At 36.2% G+C, this 15,814-nt stretch overlaps 1 protein-coding gene across 1 annotated transcript; it reads left to right on the top strand.

The window, feature by feature from the left end:
* The first annotated feature begins 86 nt into the window (after nucleotides 1-86).
* Nucleotides 87-14,768, top strand: LOC147171983 (aldehyde dehydrogenase, mitochondrial-like). The gene is made up of 13 exons (XM_086077694.1): nucleotides 87-297; nucleotides 752-856; nucleotides 5,814-5,954; nucleotides 6,193-6,272; nucleotides 7,326-7,437; nucleotides 8,532-8,660; nucleotides 9,195-9,308; nucleotides 9,521-9,623; nucleotides 9,791-9,975; nucleotides 12,982-13,146; nucleotides 13,299-13,456; nucleotides 14,085-14,199; nucleotides 14,527-14,768. Exons 1-13 carry the CDS (start codon nucleotides 181-183, stop codon nucleotides 14,557-14,559), a joined length of 1,557 nt encoding a protein of 518 aa, XP_085933820.1. The 5' UTR covers nucleotides 87-180; the 3' UTR covers nucleotides 14,560-14,768.
* The last annotated feature ends 1,046 nt before the right edge of the window (nucleotides 14,769-15,814 follow it).

Genomic DNA, 15,814 nt, shown 5'->3' with positions numbered 1-15,814 from the left:
TGGCATATACCCCATATGACAGCGACGCTAACGTACAATGCGGGGTTTATGTACTTCATGTAATGCTATTGGTCAGGAAACGATGACGTCGAATGGGCTGGGTGAAACAGTCCAACACAACTGTGCACTTCGGACGCAGTTTGTAAAGACTCGCAGTGCTGGTTGGTTAGCTCTTCCGAAATGCTCCGTGCTGTGATTTCTCGAACCCTTCCACGGGTGAAGGTTGTGTCGACGTGCCACTACTCCGCAGCGGCTATACCTGCACCCAACACCCAACCCGAGGTGCACTTTAATAAGGTACACTCATTTCCTTTCTGTCTAGTTGTTCGGTTTTGAAGCGCTACTTTGTAAGTAAGGTGCGAGATAAGGCTTTTGATGCAAACCCTCAGTGACAAACTTGACCGCGACGAACAGCTGTTAAAGCACTAGAAGTAAAGAGGGCGCCTTCTGCAAATCACGATTTATGTAATCACAGAACGATTGACTAAACAAAATAAAAAATGTCTCCCAAAGTGAATTTTCTGTCATGACCTGGCGGTGGCGTCACAGCCACATGTCCTACATTGCTGTATCTAGTACCTCCACGTTGTAAAAGGCTGCCCAGGAGCCGGCCGATAAGTGACTCTTTTATTTTATTTTTACTAGAGGTAGTGTACACCGAGGAAGTGAAATATACAAAAGTTTTTTGTTTTTTTTTGGTGCTGCGATACAACTGCAACACATTCCTAATTCTTACGTTTTATTCTTGTAGCTTTTCATCAACAACGAGTGGCAGGATGCAGCAAGTGGGAAAACCTTCCCGACTGTAAACCCAGCAACAGGAGAGGTCATCTGTCATGTGGCTGAGGCCAATGAGGTAAGCAAGCACAATGCTTTCTTTGAGCTCCTCTGATTACATGAACCGAAACTGGAAAATAAGAAGGTGAGATGTAACTGTAACCAGGGCCATTTGTAGACACAGTAGCGGCCTTAAGGCAAGAAGGAGAATGAAAAAGCCCCTCCAAAACAAAAACAAAAAAAAACATGAATGTGCCACTGGAATTACACACTAGCACAGGCTGATGTGAAATCAAACATGACAATAACTAGCTCTACAATAAGAACTTAACACAGTTGGTATTAGTAAACAGATGTGAATGAAATAAAAGCAAATTGCAACAGCAAAGGTCGACTATGTGCTATTAATAGCTGCATGGAGAAAGAAACAAAACTTGACTTCACGTTTGGTTTTGCCTCGGCGTGTTAGTTGCGTTGAAGGACCGCAAACATAATAATAGCACGTTTCAAACTCAGAAAATGTCATCAATTGATTCAAAATGATGACAACAAGCATGTAAATAAATTATATTGTGGACTTTGTTACATGTGCCAATGTTAGGTGCTTCTTGGGGGCCTACCAAGCAGCAACAGCTAGTGAGGGGCCCTAAAGTTTCCAACAGCAGCATTTGTCATTGCAGTGCTTTGTTATTGATATGGACTACATTTCAGCCGTGGAGAGTCTCTGTGATGGAAATGTACAAATGCAGTCAATTAGGGGAACAAACAGCCTCTCAAATATTCACACTGTCTCCTAGGGCTGGGCAATAAATCGAATTAATTCGATACACCTGAAATTTTTCTAAATCGTGAAATTAAATTTTGTCTTTTGGATTATTAACTCGGCTATAGATGTCAACATTTCATTTGAACTATTTCTATTAGTTTAAAAAAAATGTCTCCCATTTTTGTTAACAAGAGTATAAAAGCCTAGATTATTTTTATTGTATTAGAACAGATTTAAAATTTGTGATTAATCGTGAGTTAACTCATGAAGTAATGCGATTAATTACAATTAAAAAATGTAATCGCCTGACGCCCCTTATTTTTAATAATATTTTCTTAAAAAAAATATATATATATATATACATATACATATATATATATATAAATTTAATTAAAAAATTAGGGGCAGCAGGCAATTACAATTTGTAATTGTAAATATTCGCATGACTTCACTAGTTAACTCACGATTAATACCAAATTGTATATCTGTTCTAAATGTAAAAAAAAAAATCTAGGCTTTCATACTCTTGTTAACAAAAATGAAAAAAAAATTAAACTAATAGAAATAGTTCAAATTAATTTTTGACGTCTATTGCTGTCACTGGCAGTGATTGAATTCAAAAGACAAAATTCGATTTCACGATTTAGAAAATTTTCAGGTGTATCGAATTAAAAGCTGTTGTTCTTATGTTGTGTTACATTCAAATGTTTTTGCGGCAGAATGCTGGATGGGTGCTTTACAAGACATGTTTACTATAGCTACAAACGACTTATTTGTGGTATTTAAGAAAAAACTATGAATGTTAAGTTTATGTCAAAACTCATTTAGAATCAGTAAACATTATTGTTGTCTGAACATTTTGCACAGGAGTTATTTTTGAATAAATAAAACCTTTAAATAAATGTTTGTTGGGTTTATTAGATTAAAATAGATTAAAATCGCAATCGTCCTGAATGTCTGTAAAAATTTAGATTGTATTTTTTGGGCCATATCGCCCAGTCCTACTGTCTCCTTTTATTTCTGACCTGCTTCCTCTCTTTGTAATATAATCAGTCTTTGGCGTGAATTACCAGCATGGGAGTACAGTCAGTCAGTCCTGCAGTTCCAACAAGCCTCGAATCCTAATCTTTTGTTAGCCAGTTTCAAAATGCGCAAACCAGTGGGCAGTCCCATCTGAAATTACATTGAGTGCTTAAGCACATCGATTATTTTAATATAATTTAAATGGCTGCCAGCTGGTATTTCCAGTTAGTCAAGGAGTAGTGAATGGAGCACATAATGTGTTCTTGGTGTTAGCGTCATTTTACAATTTGGAGTTGACACGCAGCGAAACACCTTATGACAGTGTATGGAGCGAGACTAGGCAAACTTAATTTTATTATTGTAACATAATGTTATTTTATGATGACAAAATATATCAATTCAACAAATTAAGATTCACTTTAAATAAATTAAAATTTGGATTAGCGGTACTAATAATTCCATCTGTTGGCGGTTTATTATTTGCAGTTTTCTGAAGCATTGCAGTTTCAGTTTTTTTAAAATCCAAAGTGTGTATGACATTTATTATTGAGTCATTTTCTAATATCCACATCACTACAGCAACATATCAATACAGAATACCCTACTGTAATACTGTAAGCTTTCCTTGATTAAAAGTTGACATCCCTTAATGAAGCTGCAGCAAAATGTCACAAGCCAAAGAAATTCAAGAACAGATGAGAAAACAAATCCATTTGGGAAGGTTTACAGAGCCATTTGCCAAGCTTTAGGACTCCAGCAGGCAACGGTGAGAGTCATTACCCACAAATGGAGAAAGCACGGAACAGACGGCCAGCATAAATAAACTCGAGCATGACGACGACTCGTGCAGGAGTTCACTAAGGAACCCAAACATCTTATGAACTTGGAGGCCTCCCTCACCTCAGTTGAGGTCAGTGTTCATGACTCAACAATAAGGACAAAAAAACAAAAACATTATCAGGCGTTATCAGGTTTCGAGGGCAAGTCGTTTTTCCACATAGGTCTGGGTAGCTTTAAATCCTTAACTCATTCACTGCCATTGACGGCTATAGACGTCAAAAATTCATTTGAACTATTTCTATTAGTTAAAAAAAAAATCCCACTTTTGTTAACAAGAGTATGAAAACCTATATTTTTTTTATTGTACGTTTAGAACAGATATAAAATTTGTGATTAATCGTGAGTTAACTAGTGAAGTCATGCAATTAATTACAAGAAAAAATTGTAATCGCCTAACGCTCCTAATTTTTAATAATCTTTTCTTTCTTTTTTTAAATCGCGCCAGGCGCTTTAAATTCTTAATTGTAATTAATTGCATGACTTCAATAGTAATACTTTTTTTTACATCTGTTCTAAATGTACACAATTTTTTTTCTAGGTTTTCATACTCAACAACAACAACAAAATTTAATCGCCTGACGCCCCTAATTTTTAATAATCTTTTCTTCTTCTTTTTTTAAAAGTAATTTTAATTATTTAATTTTTTAATAATAATAATAATATTTAAAAAATAGGGGCGTCAGGCAATACATTTTTTAAAATCATAATTGATCGCATGACTTCACTAGTTTACTGACAATTAATCACACATTTTATATCTGTTCTAAATGTACAATCATTTTTTCTCTTATGTTTTCATACTCTTGTTAACAAAAGTGGGGAAAAAAATGTAAACTAATAGAAATAGTTCAAATGAATTTTTGACAACTATAGCCGTCAATGGCAGTGAATGAGTTTTAATATCTGCAATTATAAATATTAAAAAAGTAGGGATGCACCAATTAATGATGGTTTCACACTATTTTCAGTAGGGCTTGGTCCCTATGCCCCTCGAAAAGCGACACGCATACTGTGATGCCATGCAGGCCATGGTGCTGTAATTCCAAGCATTTCATGTTTACATACCACAACGAACAACTATTGCGCTGAGGATTTCGTATCATGCCTGGATATGGCAAAGATGTCTGGATAAAAAACACAAAGCAACCTGACTGAAGCACTTTGGTTGTATGCCTTAATGTCACAAACAAGTTGACACCACCCACTCTAGCAATGCAATACTTCAACTTTTGTTTCTCTCGCTCCAGTTTTGTTGATTTCTGTTATGCAAAGAAAATTGGCAGGAGGACGTTTTGGATTCCTTCAGTGTTGAATTCTTGTGCAACTTGTGCATGGACGTGCCATTTTTTTCTCCTATTATTATTATTATTATTATGCACTGTGGGCTTTCATCATTAAAGTAATCTAATCAAATTGTAAGTAAAAAAAAAGAAAAAAAGATTTGATTCTCTAATGTCTCTTAAAGATTGTCCTAAGTGACTGTCCCATGATGTGGCGTTTAACTCATTCACTGCCATTGACGGCTATAGACGTCAAAAAATCATTGTAACTATTTCTGTTTTAAAAATAAATTGTGCATTTCGAACAGATATAAAGTTTGTGATTAATTGCGAGTTAACTACTGAAGTCATGCAATTAATTACGATTACTAATATTAATTGCCTGACGCCCCTAATTTTTAATAATCTTCTTCTTCTTCTTTTTTTTAACGATAAAAGATTATTAAAAATTAGGGATGTCAGGTGATTAAATTTTTTAAATTTTAATTAATCACATTAATTCACTAGTTAACTCACGATTAATCACACATTTTATATCTGTTCGAAATGTACAATAAAAAAAGTTTTAGGTTTTCTTACTCTTGTTAACAAAAGTAGAAAAAACGTTAAACTAATAGAAATAGTTCAAATGAATTTATGGCAGTGAATGAGTTAAAGACCCAGTAAAATAGATACATTGTACATCTTAGAAGGTAATTGCTGAATAATGTGAAAAGACTGATGTTTGTTTGTTTTCCTGCAGAGCGACTGTGTCCACTTTGACAGAAAGCAATGAAGCAATCAAGCAAATAATTTTTTTAGTTTAAAGTTAAATAGTTTTAAAGGTTCTTGAGCGAGTTATGCCATTGTGTACACAATCTATTATCTTTTGTTGAACATGTTCAGACTGGTCGTCGCTGCCAGTTTTTTTTTGTTTCGGTTGACTTCCATGCAGGCTGCCTGGGTTCAGTTCTCACACAGTGGCAGGGTTAACGAGATTGAAAGTGTTGTATGCTTTTCGCCTGAGGTCGGCTTTGCTTACGCACCTGGCAACCCGCAACAACATTTACATTCTGTTATTGACATACGTGGCAATTGAATTACTTTCCCAGACACGTACAAATGTGAATGTGCTTTTAAATTTGCAGGTGGATGTTGACAAGGCAGTGAAAGCAGCACGCAATGCCTTTCGGTTGGGCTCGCCATGGAGACGGATGGACGCCTCCCGGCGAGGTTTGCTTCTCAGCCACTTGGCTGATGCCATTGAGAGGGATTCTGCCTATCTTGCGGTGGGTATTTGTAAATCAAAAGCAATTAAAAGTACCACCAAACGTCACGTTTTACTGGCACATGCTCATTACACGATGTCATAAAATTATTGCACAAACGCTGACATAAAATGATTGCACAAAAGCAGATTTATTACATTTTGAAACATGTTTACACAAGTGTTGTAAAAGCAGGTTATTGTGGATCCAAAAACAACTGTACATATTTGACTTTGGTATCGTCGTGATGTTTCCATAGGAACTGGAGACCCTTGATAATGGGAAGCCATATGTTATTTCCTACACAGTGGATCTCCCCAATGTGGTAAAATGTCTCAGGTAACTTTTATTTTTATTTTTTTATTTATTGGGGAGGGGGGGGTCGCTTTTGGCTCCATTTCTGTGTTTTAGGAAATTTCATATACAATTTATTTTATTTTTTCATGTATTTTTTGTCTCCATTTCTGTGTTTTAGGATATTTCATATACATTTATTTATTTATTTATTTATATTATTTGTCGACTTTGGCTCCATTTCTGTGTTTTAGGATATTTCATATAACATTTTTTTGTTTATTTAATTATTTATTTATTTATTTTAGTCGACTTTGGCTCAATATCTGTATTTTAGGATATTTCATATATTTTTTTTATTTTGTTATTTATTTATTTTTGTGGACTGGCTCCATTTCTGTGTTTTAGGATATTTCATATACAATTTTTATTTTATTTCATTTCTGTCACCTTTGGCTCCGTTTTTGTGTTTCAGGATATTTTATATAACATTTTTTTGTTTATTTAATTATTTATTTATTTATTTTAGTCGACTTTGGCTCAATATCTGTATTTTAGGATATTTCATATAATTTTTTTAATTATATTATATTATTATATTATATTAATTTATTTATTTTTGTGGACTGGCTCCATTTCTGTGTTTTAGGATATTTCATATACAATTTTTATTTTATTACATTTCTGTCACCTTTGGCTCCGTTTTTGTGTTTCAGGATATTTTATATAATATTGAGTCCATCAGAATGGACATCCTCAACACCTAGACTGTGTCTAGAAATTCTGTCCATAAAGTTTGTCAGGGCCCTGGAAACAAATCCAACTGTGTGCAGCCCAAATTCTGACACCAATTGGTCTGGTATTCCATACTGGTGTGGTGATCATTTGAGAGCTTCGCCTCCATTCTTCACCTTAGCATTCAAGATGTTCATCATCAAGCTGCTTGTTCTGTTGCTAAGCGTGGTGTTGTGGACAATCTGTGACAAGGACACACGTCCAAGACCAGAGCACAACTCGAGCCATTCCTCCCATCCGGGTCTCGCTGTCATTGCCCATGTGAGCGCAATGAGGAATTTGAAGCACTTTTGATGTTCTCAGGTACTACGCAGGCTGGGCTGACAAATGGGAGGGAAAGACCATTCCCATTGATGGAGATTATTTCTGCTACACCAGACATGAACCCGTTGGAGTCTGTGGACAAATCATACCGGTAAGCAGGGCAAATGGCAAGAATGAAACAAAAGAAACTTTCCCATTCCAAATATAACACCATTAGCTGTATAGCTAATGTTTTGAGTAAACAATTCCCACTTAAGATTGCCAGAAAAAGTTTGAATTATTAACGGGTTGCTGGCTTCCCCAAAATTACCAGAATGATAGATTTCTGTAACTCAGTAATATTCCTCTTCCACTAACACTTCCAATTCCATCACTTGCGGCGCTCTCACAATTATTACACCAGCGGTGTGTATAATTTGTTAGTCATCATGCAATTCATCACCTGTCCTTTTGGATCTTTGGCCCACTGTGTCACGATTCAACCTTCTCAGATATTTTCAAGCAGTCTTTTAATGATACAAGATTTTTTTTGCCCATTACCTCAATACATTAACACCATTTTTATGCTCATCTCCCACTTTTTGCCACGAGATGTTTACTTAAAAATGTCCTTCGGCTGTGATGTTTGGCGCCCTGGTACGTGTTCCCAAACCAGAAAAAGTGTTAAATTGCCTACAGAATAGAAATAGCATTTTAAATGTTGTTGTTTTTTAAGCTGATTGAAAATATTTACAATGTGATGAAGAAGTACAACTGTGTTTAAGAATGTATCCCAAATGCAACAGCAGTGTATGAAGCACTGTAGCCGAATCGCATTTCAGCATTCTTGAATTTCAACGGCTTTAACTGTCATTGTCAATATTCTCTATTTTAGTCTAATCATACGTACACTACACTTGACTATTGAAGATAGTCACGACTCGCCCTTAAAGTTTATGAGAACTATAATTAGCACTATCATTTTCTTTCCGCCCATCTGCCACTTTGGCCACTAGATGTTGTCTAGTTAAAATGTCCTCATTCGGCGCGGTGCGCGAGCCCGATCCGAGAATTTCGGAACCCGTCCAGAGAATGAAGATAGCAGCGTGTGCAGAAATGTTACGCTGCGCCCCGTGAAAATGTGGTCTTTTAGGCTTCACTGTAAAGCCTCTGTTGTCAGAATATTTGCTTAAGTTAGATCAAACCATTGAGAGTGCATGCAAAAAGTGGTAACGTTCTGTTTGCTCTTCCTTTTTCTCCCTGCAGTGGAACTTCCCTCTCTTGATGCAGGCGTGGAAACTTGGCCCCGCTCTTGCAACCGGTAACACTGTGGTGATGAAAGTCGCCGAGCAGACGCCGCTTACCGCTCTCTACGTAGCCGACCTGATTAAAGAGGTACTTTGTTGCCTTGCAAGGCAGCACACTGACATTAAACGGTACTCGTGATCTCTCCGTCTTTGCTTCAGATACAAAAGTTAACGAGTGATTGAATGAATCGGTATAAACGTTTATTTATGATTCATGAGTGTGTGATTGACTTCATTTATTTGGGTGTGTGATTTATTTGTTTCTTTATTTTTTAACTCGCATCCTTTCATTGTCGGTATCACATTTTTGAAATTGCAACATTTTCCGTCAACACGCCAATCTGGTCTCTAGCCAGATTTCTTTATTTCTAAGTGGCATGGCTCAGCGGTAGAGTAGTCGCCTCTTAACTTTAAGGTTGTGGGTTCGATCCCGAGCACTTGTGACCATGTCGAAGTGTCCTTGAGCAAGACACTGAACCCCTGATTTGATCCCAGTGGACATGGCAGCAGCCGACCACTGGTGCGCTTTGGGCACCAAAGATTGCATCCTGAACATCCAATTCTGCCCATTTTTAGTTGGCTTTTGTCCTAGAGGAGTGATATTTGTTTTCATTTTTTACAGGTGGGGTTTCCAGAAGGTGTGGTGAATATTTTGCCTGGCATGGGGCCCTCAGCTGGAGCTGCCATCACCAGACACATGGATGTTGACAAAGTGGCCTTCACAGGATCAACAGAGGTAGGAACGAGCCGTCTTTGGTTTTCGCTTATTCTCAATTTGTGTTGATTTGCCAAATATGTTTGTGTCACTGTAGTACTTTAGCAAAAAAGACACTACAGTATAACAAAATGTAATTCAATAAAAGTGAAGCATGCATGTCACAGGCAGTGGCAATGACACATGACCTTTTACGCGTGTAATATTGATTGTTGCACATTTGTTTCCATCAGGTTGGTCATCTCATCCAGCAGGCTTCAGGCAACAGTAACCTAAAGAAGGTCACTCTGGAGCTTGGTGGGAAGAGTCCCAACATCATCCTGTCTGACGCAAAAAGTATAGTTTTTTTTTTTTTGTTTATGATTCCATCCTGCTTTGCATTGTATTCTATTTGTGTACATCAAAACTTAGCACGCCACCACCATCTGGAGGACCTTATACCATTTTTGTTTACTTTCTTCCTCGAGAGGTAATGGTTGCCTTGTTGTCTTGTCATTGTTCAGTGGAGGACGCCGTGGAGCAGGCGCACTTTGCTTTGTTCTTTAACCAAGGCCAGTGTTGTTGTGCCGGCTCCCGGACATACGTGCAAGCCGATATCTACGACGAGTTTGTGGAGCGCAGTGCGGAAAGAGCTAGGGGACGAGTGGTGGGAAACCCCTTTGACTTCAAGACTGAGCAGGGGCCCCAGGTAATATCACAACACAACACAGTTAGACAGCGGTTATCACACTTGAAAACAATTTTTTTTTTACACCAAGTAAAATAATGACCAGCATTGAATACAACAGCATAGTCGGTCGGGCTAAGTAAATGACTGTTTTATCCTTAAAAAGTATATTTGTCATTATGAGCCGTATGCGGTTATTATTACATTAGCACTGCACTCATATAGTTTAAAAATACAACTACGACGAGAGGGAGTCAGTGCAACTCTCATGGTCGTCGGACTCGTACCACACTTTGAGAATCACTGCGCGGAAGCAACGGATTTCTTACTTTGAGTTCCTTACACACAGCTCAAAACAGCATTTATAAAAAGGCAATGTGACTAAAAACAAAAGGTATTTTAACTCATTCGCTGCCATTGACGGCTATAGACGTCAAAAATTCATTTGAACTTTTTCTATTAGTTTTCCACTTTTGTTAATAAGAGTATGAAAACCTTAAAAAAATATTGTACATTTAGAACAGATATAAAAATTTTGATTAATCGTGAGTTAATTATTGAAGTCATGTGATTAATTACAAATAATTAAAAATTTAATCGCACTACTTTACTAGTTAACTCACGATTAATCACTAATTTTATACCTGTTTAAATGTGCAATAAAAAAATTCTATGTTTTCACACTTGTTAACAAAAGTGGGAAAAAAATGTTAAACTAATAGAAATAGTTCAAATGAATTTTTGACGTCTATAGCCGTCAATGGCAGTGAATGAGTTAATAATAATAAGAATCAAGTAAACTACTGTCAAGTTGTCTTTCTGATTTGAGCTTGCATGAACTTGAAAAGGCTGAGAAGTTTGGAGAGGACGCTTTATTAACTCAACTTCAGTTGTTTTTTGCAACTTTATTTTTACAGGAGGTTTAGGTTAGGTGGATAACTTTAAATCAAAGAAGAAGAAAAAATAAATATTGTACATACAGTGGTACCTCAGAGTTTGAACATAATTAATTCCTGCAAAGTGTTCAAATTCCGAATTGTTCAACCTCCGAAACATTTTTTCACATAGGAAATAATGTAATTGCAATTAATTTGTTCCCAAGCTCCAAAAACAGAAAATGTATTTATTTTGTATTATTTTATTATTTATTTATTCCACGGTGAATGAAATGGTCTCTGATATTCAGCAATTAAATATCAACTTTTTATACTTTATTAACTTGCCGGTTTGTTCTCATTAAGATTTAAACAGGAAGGGTGTCTGGTACATTTCCTCTTGAAGGATTATGAGTAATCAATTTCATTATGATGGACAAACAAGGGTTGTGTTACTTGAACGATGTCTCCCTCCAACTATTGCCAATCCAATCTCCCCACAGTATTAAAAAAAAGGCCAGTAATGCAAACAAAGGCTCAACGATGAAAACTTAAAACATCTGCCGTTCTTCTGCATCGAGCTTGTGTGCTTTTACGACTGTGAGGTTTTATGGATGTGACGTCCTCCGAGGGAGAGTACAGAGAACACTTTGAGACCGGCATGCCTCACATTTCATGCACCTAGGTGTTTAGTTTGAAAGGAAACATACTATGCATTTTTGAAACCAGTTCCCAGGTGTCTTAGCATTTCTAGGATGTGCATTTGTCAATATCGCAAAGTTGTAGAATTATAGATCACTATACACACCGAGTTTTGTTGTTGTTGTCTTGCTGTGGTGTGGAGCTAGAGCAGGGGTCAGCAACTGTTACTGTCGAGCCATTTTAGGCCAAAGTAATAATAAAAAATCGGTCTAGAGCCGCTGCACCGTTACAGATTAATTTTCTTCTACCTCATGCTTCCGCTTTAAAAATTGTTTGTCTATGTAATTTTTCATACTTGATTTATCATACACGTTAAGACTTTTCAGCTTTTCTGTCAAATTTCTGACATTTTTGGCAATTTTATGGACATATGGTATTTTCTGCCTCTCTTCCGTTTTTGGGCATTTTATGTCTATTTTTGGAATTTTTTTACTGCCGTTTTTGCTAGCAATTTTTGTTTTGTTTTTTCCAATTTTGTGGACATTTTATGGTAACTTTGGGGATTTCTTCTTTTGTTTTGGGATATTTTATAGTTACATTTTAAACACTTGCTTTTTTGCCTTTAAAAAAACAAACAAATTTTCACCTTTTTTGGCAAGTCTAAAGACATTTTATGGAAATTTCTTTTGTTTTTAGACATTTTATGGTTGCTTTTTGAACATTTTCTTTTCTGCCTTTTTATTGAATTCGCTGACATTTTTGACAATTTTATGGACATATCATGGTAATTTTCTGCGTCTATTTTGGGATTTTTTTCTGCCTTTTTTGCTAGCAATTTTCTGATATATTTTTTTCTCTCTCAATTTTGTGGACATTTTATGGTCATTTTTAGGATTTCTTCTTTTGTTTCTGGATTTTAAACATATTCTTTTGTGCCTTTTTATTGAATTCTCTGACATTTTTGGCAATTTCATGTAATTTTATGGTAATTGTCTGTTTTTCACTCTTCCTTTTTGAACATCTTAGTCACTTTCTGTTTAATTTTTTTACCTTTTCATCCACCTTTCATCTCTCTTGTTCTGACAATTAAAACATTGAACTGCCATTTTTTGAATATTGAATTATTAATTTTTATATCTAAATCATTAATTAATTTAATTAATATTTAATCTAAATAAAAGAAAAAAAATCAGTTTTTTTTTGAGTGAGCCACAGGAGAGGGACTTAAGAGCCACGTGTGGCTCCAGAGCCGCAGGTTGCAGACCTCTGAGCTAGCGGATTGAACAGGCTGAGACCAGGGAAAAAACTAACAAAACAAAAACACCCGTGAAGCAAAAACATTTTAACTTATGATGGCATTCATACACGACTAACACAAACGAGTTAACGACTTCACAGAGCAGCTGCTTGCATTTTGGGCTTTGACATGACAACCGGAGGCACCCGATCGGGTGGGATTTGGGTTATGCATGATACCTGACACGTGAATCTCAATATTTTTGATGTGCAGGTGGATGAGGAGCAGTTCAAAAAGATTTTGGGTTACATCAACACTGGGAAAAAAGAGGGAGCCAAACTCATGTGTGGAGGCAGCGCGGCTGCTGACAAGGGATACTTCATCCAACCTACCGTGTTTGGAGATGTTCAGGACAACATGACCATTGCCAGAGAAGAGGTACACATTTTGATGTTCTTTTTTTTTTTTATGACTTTTTTTATGATTTAAGATTAAGATTTGTTGTTTGCCCCCCTACAGACATGTATCATGAGAATTACTGTATTAGAAACTTTTTTTTCTTTTTTTCCCCCCATTATAATGTATTGCAGATCTTTGGTCCAGTGATGCAGATCTTAAAGTTCAACACACTTGAGGAGGTGGTAGAGAGAGCCAATGATTCTAAATATGGCCTGGCTGCTGCCGTGTTCACGAAGGACATTGATAAGGCCAACTACATTGCCAATGCACTCCGCGCTGGCACAGTCTGGTAGGAGAGCAAAACTGTCTGTGTGGTTTAATACTCAATTGGTGGGTGTTTAGGGGTGAGGCCTTACTGCTGTCCTCTTACAAACTGGGTTAGCCAAAAAGGCTTTAGAATCCTCTGCAAATATTTTATACCTAATTGGTGTACCTAAATTTTTAATGGGACAGCTGACTCTTGCAAGGTGGAAAGCCGCATGAAGTACTTGTAGAAGTAGTAGTAGTTGATTTTAGGCCACTTCCTGTTGAAATCAGGTCACTTCCTGTTGAAATCAGGTCACTTCCTGTTGATTTTAGGCCACTTCCGGGTCACTGCCGGTTGAAATCAGGTCACTTCTGGGTCACTTCCTGTTGAAACAGGTCACTTCCTGTTGATTTTAGGCCTTTTCCAGGTTACTTCCTGTTGAAATTAGGTCGATATAAAAATAATAATAATTGGAAAAAGCAATTTCTGGAGAAAATGCGTGTGAAGGCTGTAGGGCTGAATGAAAACCTTTAGAATTATTTGGAATGAAATTGAATTACATTATATGATTGTATCATATGCACGTTTAGTCAATTATAGTATGTATGCCTTATGTAAAAAGCAGTCTATTCTTTCCATTTATCATGAATGAACTTTTTTTTCTCTGCAGGATTAACTGTTATGACGTGTTTGGAGTCCAGGCGCCGTTTGGAGGATACAAGGCTTCAGGAAATGGCAGAGAGTTGGGAGAATATGGCCTGGAAAACTACACGGAAGTCAAAACGGTAATTCTTTAAGCAAAGTGACTGATCTGAATTTTTTTACAAGTCCAAATTGTCATTTGTACACAAAATCAAAAAAAGTTTTGTTCTTTATTTAAATTCATAGATGAGCAGCGATGCACTTCGTATGTGTGTTGTTTCCCATTATATTGTCTTAAAATATTACCATTCTTTATTTGATGCATATGTCAACGTGAAAGTTAAATATCAGTTAAATATGAAATGTGTTAGCACTAAAAAAGCCAAAAGTTAAAGGTTAAAACATTCAGGTTGGTGTTTAAATCAGTTTAAGATTTTATATTAAGTCATACTTTTTTTCTGTGTTGCCAGGTGACCATGAAAGTACCACAGAAGAATTCGTAAGCAACCAGCTGAGAGATCCAGTATATCTGTTCCAGTAACCAGTTGACTCAGTTTCTCTTATTTCATAATCGAGGGATTAGATCGTTCCAATAATCTACACTTTTGATACCTTTTGATATTTCACATTCAAGTGATTTAGAAGTTTCAAATATCTACACTGTATGTCACTTTATTTCACATGTTGATTAATAAAATAATTGAGGAACTTACCTTTTGCTTCCCATCACTTTTAAAATCATCTCATTCATTAGCGCTCCGTTGAGGCTGTTTTTCACCGCGTGGGTTCAAGAGACTGATTTTCTGCTTTCAAGTGGCACTATTTGGATGGACATCACACCACCATAATAACAAACTGCATGGAATCTGATATTTTAAGGTCCAAATCTAGCACCATGGAGATGAAAATGTGTTGTTTATCAGCCAGTCGGTGTATCTTAAGAGAAAACTCTAGCCGTGATGGCCCATTTTTCACTCACTCTTTTAACTATTTTTTTTCATCAGGAAAATTATATTATCTTGCATTTTTAATGTCAACGCCCCTTCGTAATAGCCAGTAGCTACAGACTAGAAAATGCTTCTAACACTCAAGTGTAACAGAATATAACTTTCCTTTGAGTAATTTGTAAACAAAAGGGAAACAAATATTTTAACTCCAATTCAACTCCAACAAAAGTCAAATTTTGAGGCGTATTGCCACGTATGTTAGACCATGGTTGAATAAAAACGACATATTCCCCCTGGGACAGTTTAACTGTCATTGCTCATAAGTGTGGTCTATTTTGTATTTCTATTGCTAATTAACATTATATCCAAATACCAAATCATATGGCATATACTGTACAGTTCATTTAGCTAAATAGGTACTGATTTTGAGTTAATTTTATTAGCTTTTTTAATCTGAATTTTACAAAAAAATCTTGTTTTTGTAAAATCACTTAAAAATTCAATGTTCCAAGTTATTGTAAAAATCTGATTTTGTCATTACGTTGGCGGTGCGTGTGTGTGAAGATGCCATTGTGGATGAAATAAAACCGAAGCAAGAGCATGGTCCTTCCCAGACATAATTTTGTTCTACAATCGTTTGGATGATGCTCAAAATGTAATTGAAAGAATTTAACTACATTTGTGCAGGTGGATTAATTTTGATGCAGAGACCTGGAAGTTATTGTCAATGGAGGACTGTAGTGTGCGGACTTGTGAAATCCATGCTGGATTTTTTTTTCCAGGTTTCTTACAAAAACAGTCAACACAAAAA

The sequence above is a fragment of the Leptonotus elevatus genome, chromosome 6 (genome assembly GCF_054856555.1).
Source record: "Leptonotus elevatus isolate MCC_2025b chromosome 6, RoL_Lele_1.0, whole genome shotgun sequence".
NCBI classification, from domain to species: Eukaryota; Metazoa; Chordata; class Actinopteri; order Syngnathiformes; family Syngnathidae; genus Leptonotus; species Leptonotus elevatus.
Note: the sequence above shows the minus strand (reverse complement) of the source record. Positions and strands in the feature narration are given on the sequence as shown.

Coding starts and splice junctions, on each gene's coding strand:
- LOC147171983 (XM_086077694.1), top strand. CDS start 181: ATGCTCCGTGCTGTGATTTCTCGAACCCTTCCACGGGTGAAGGTTGTG. Junction 13,147..13,298: donor TGACCATTGCCAGAGAAGAG/GTACACATTTTG, acceptor AATGTATTGCAG/ATCTTTGGTCCAGTGATGCA. Junction 14,200..14,526: donor ACTACACGGAAGTCAAAACG/GTAATTCTTTAA, acceptor CTGTGTTGCCAG/GTGACCATGAAAGTACCACA.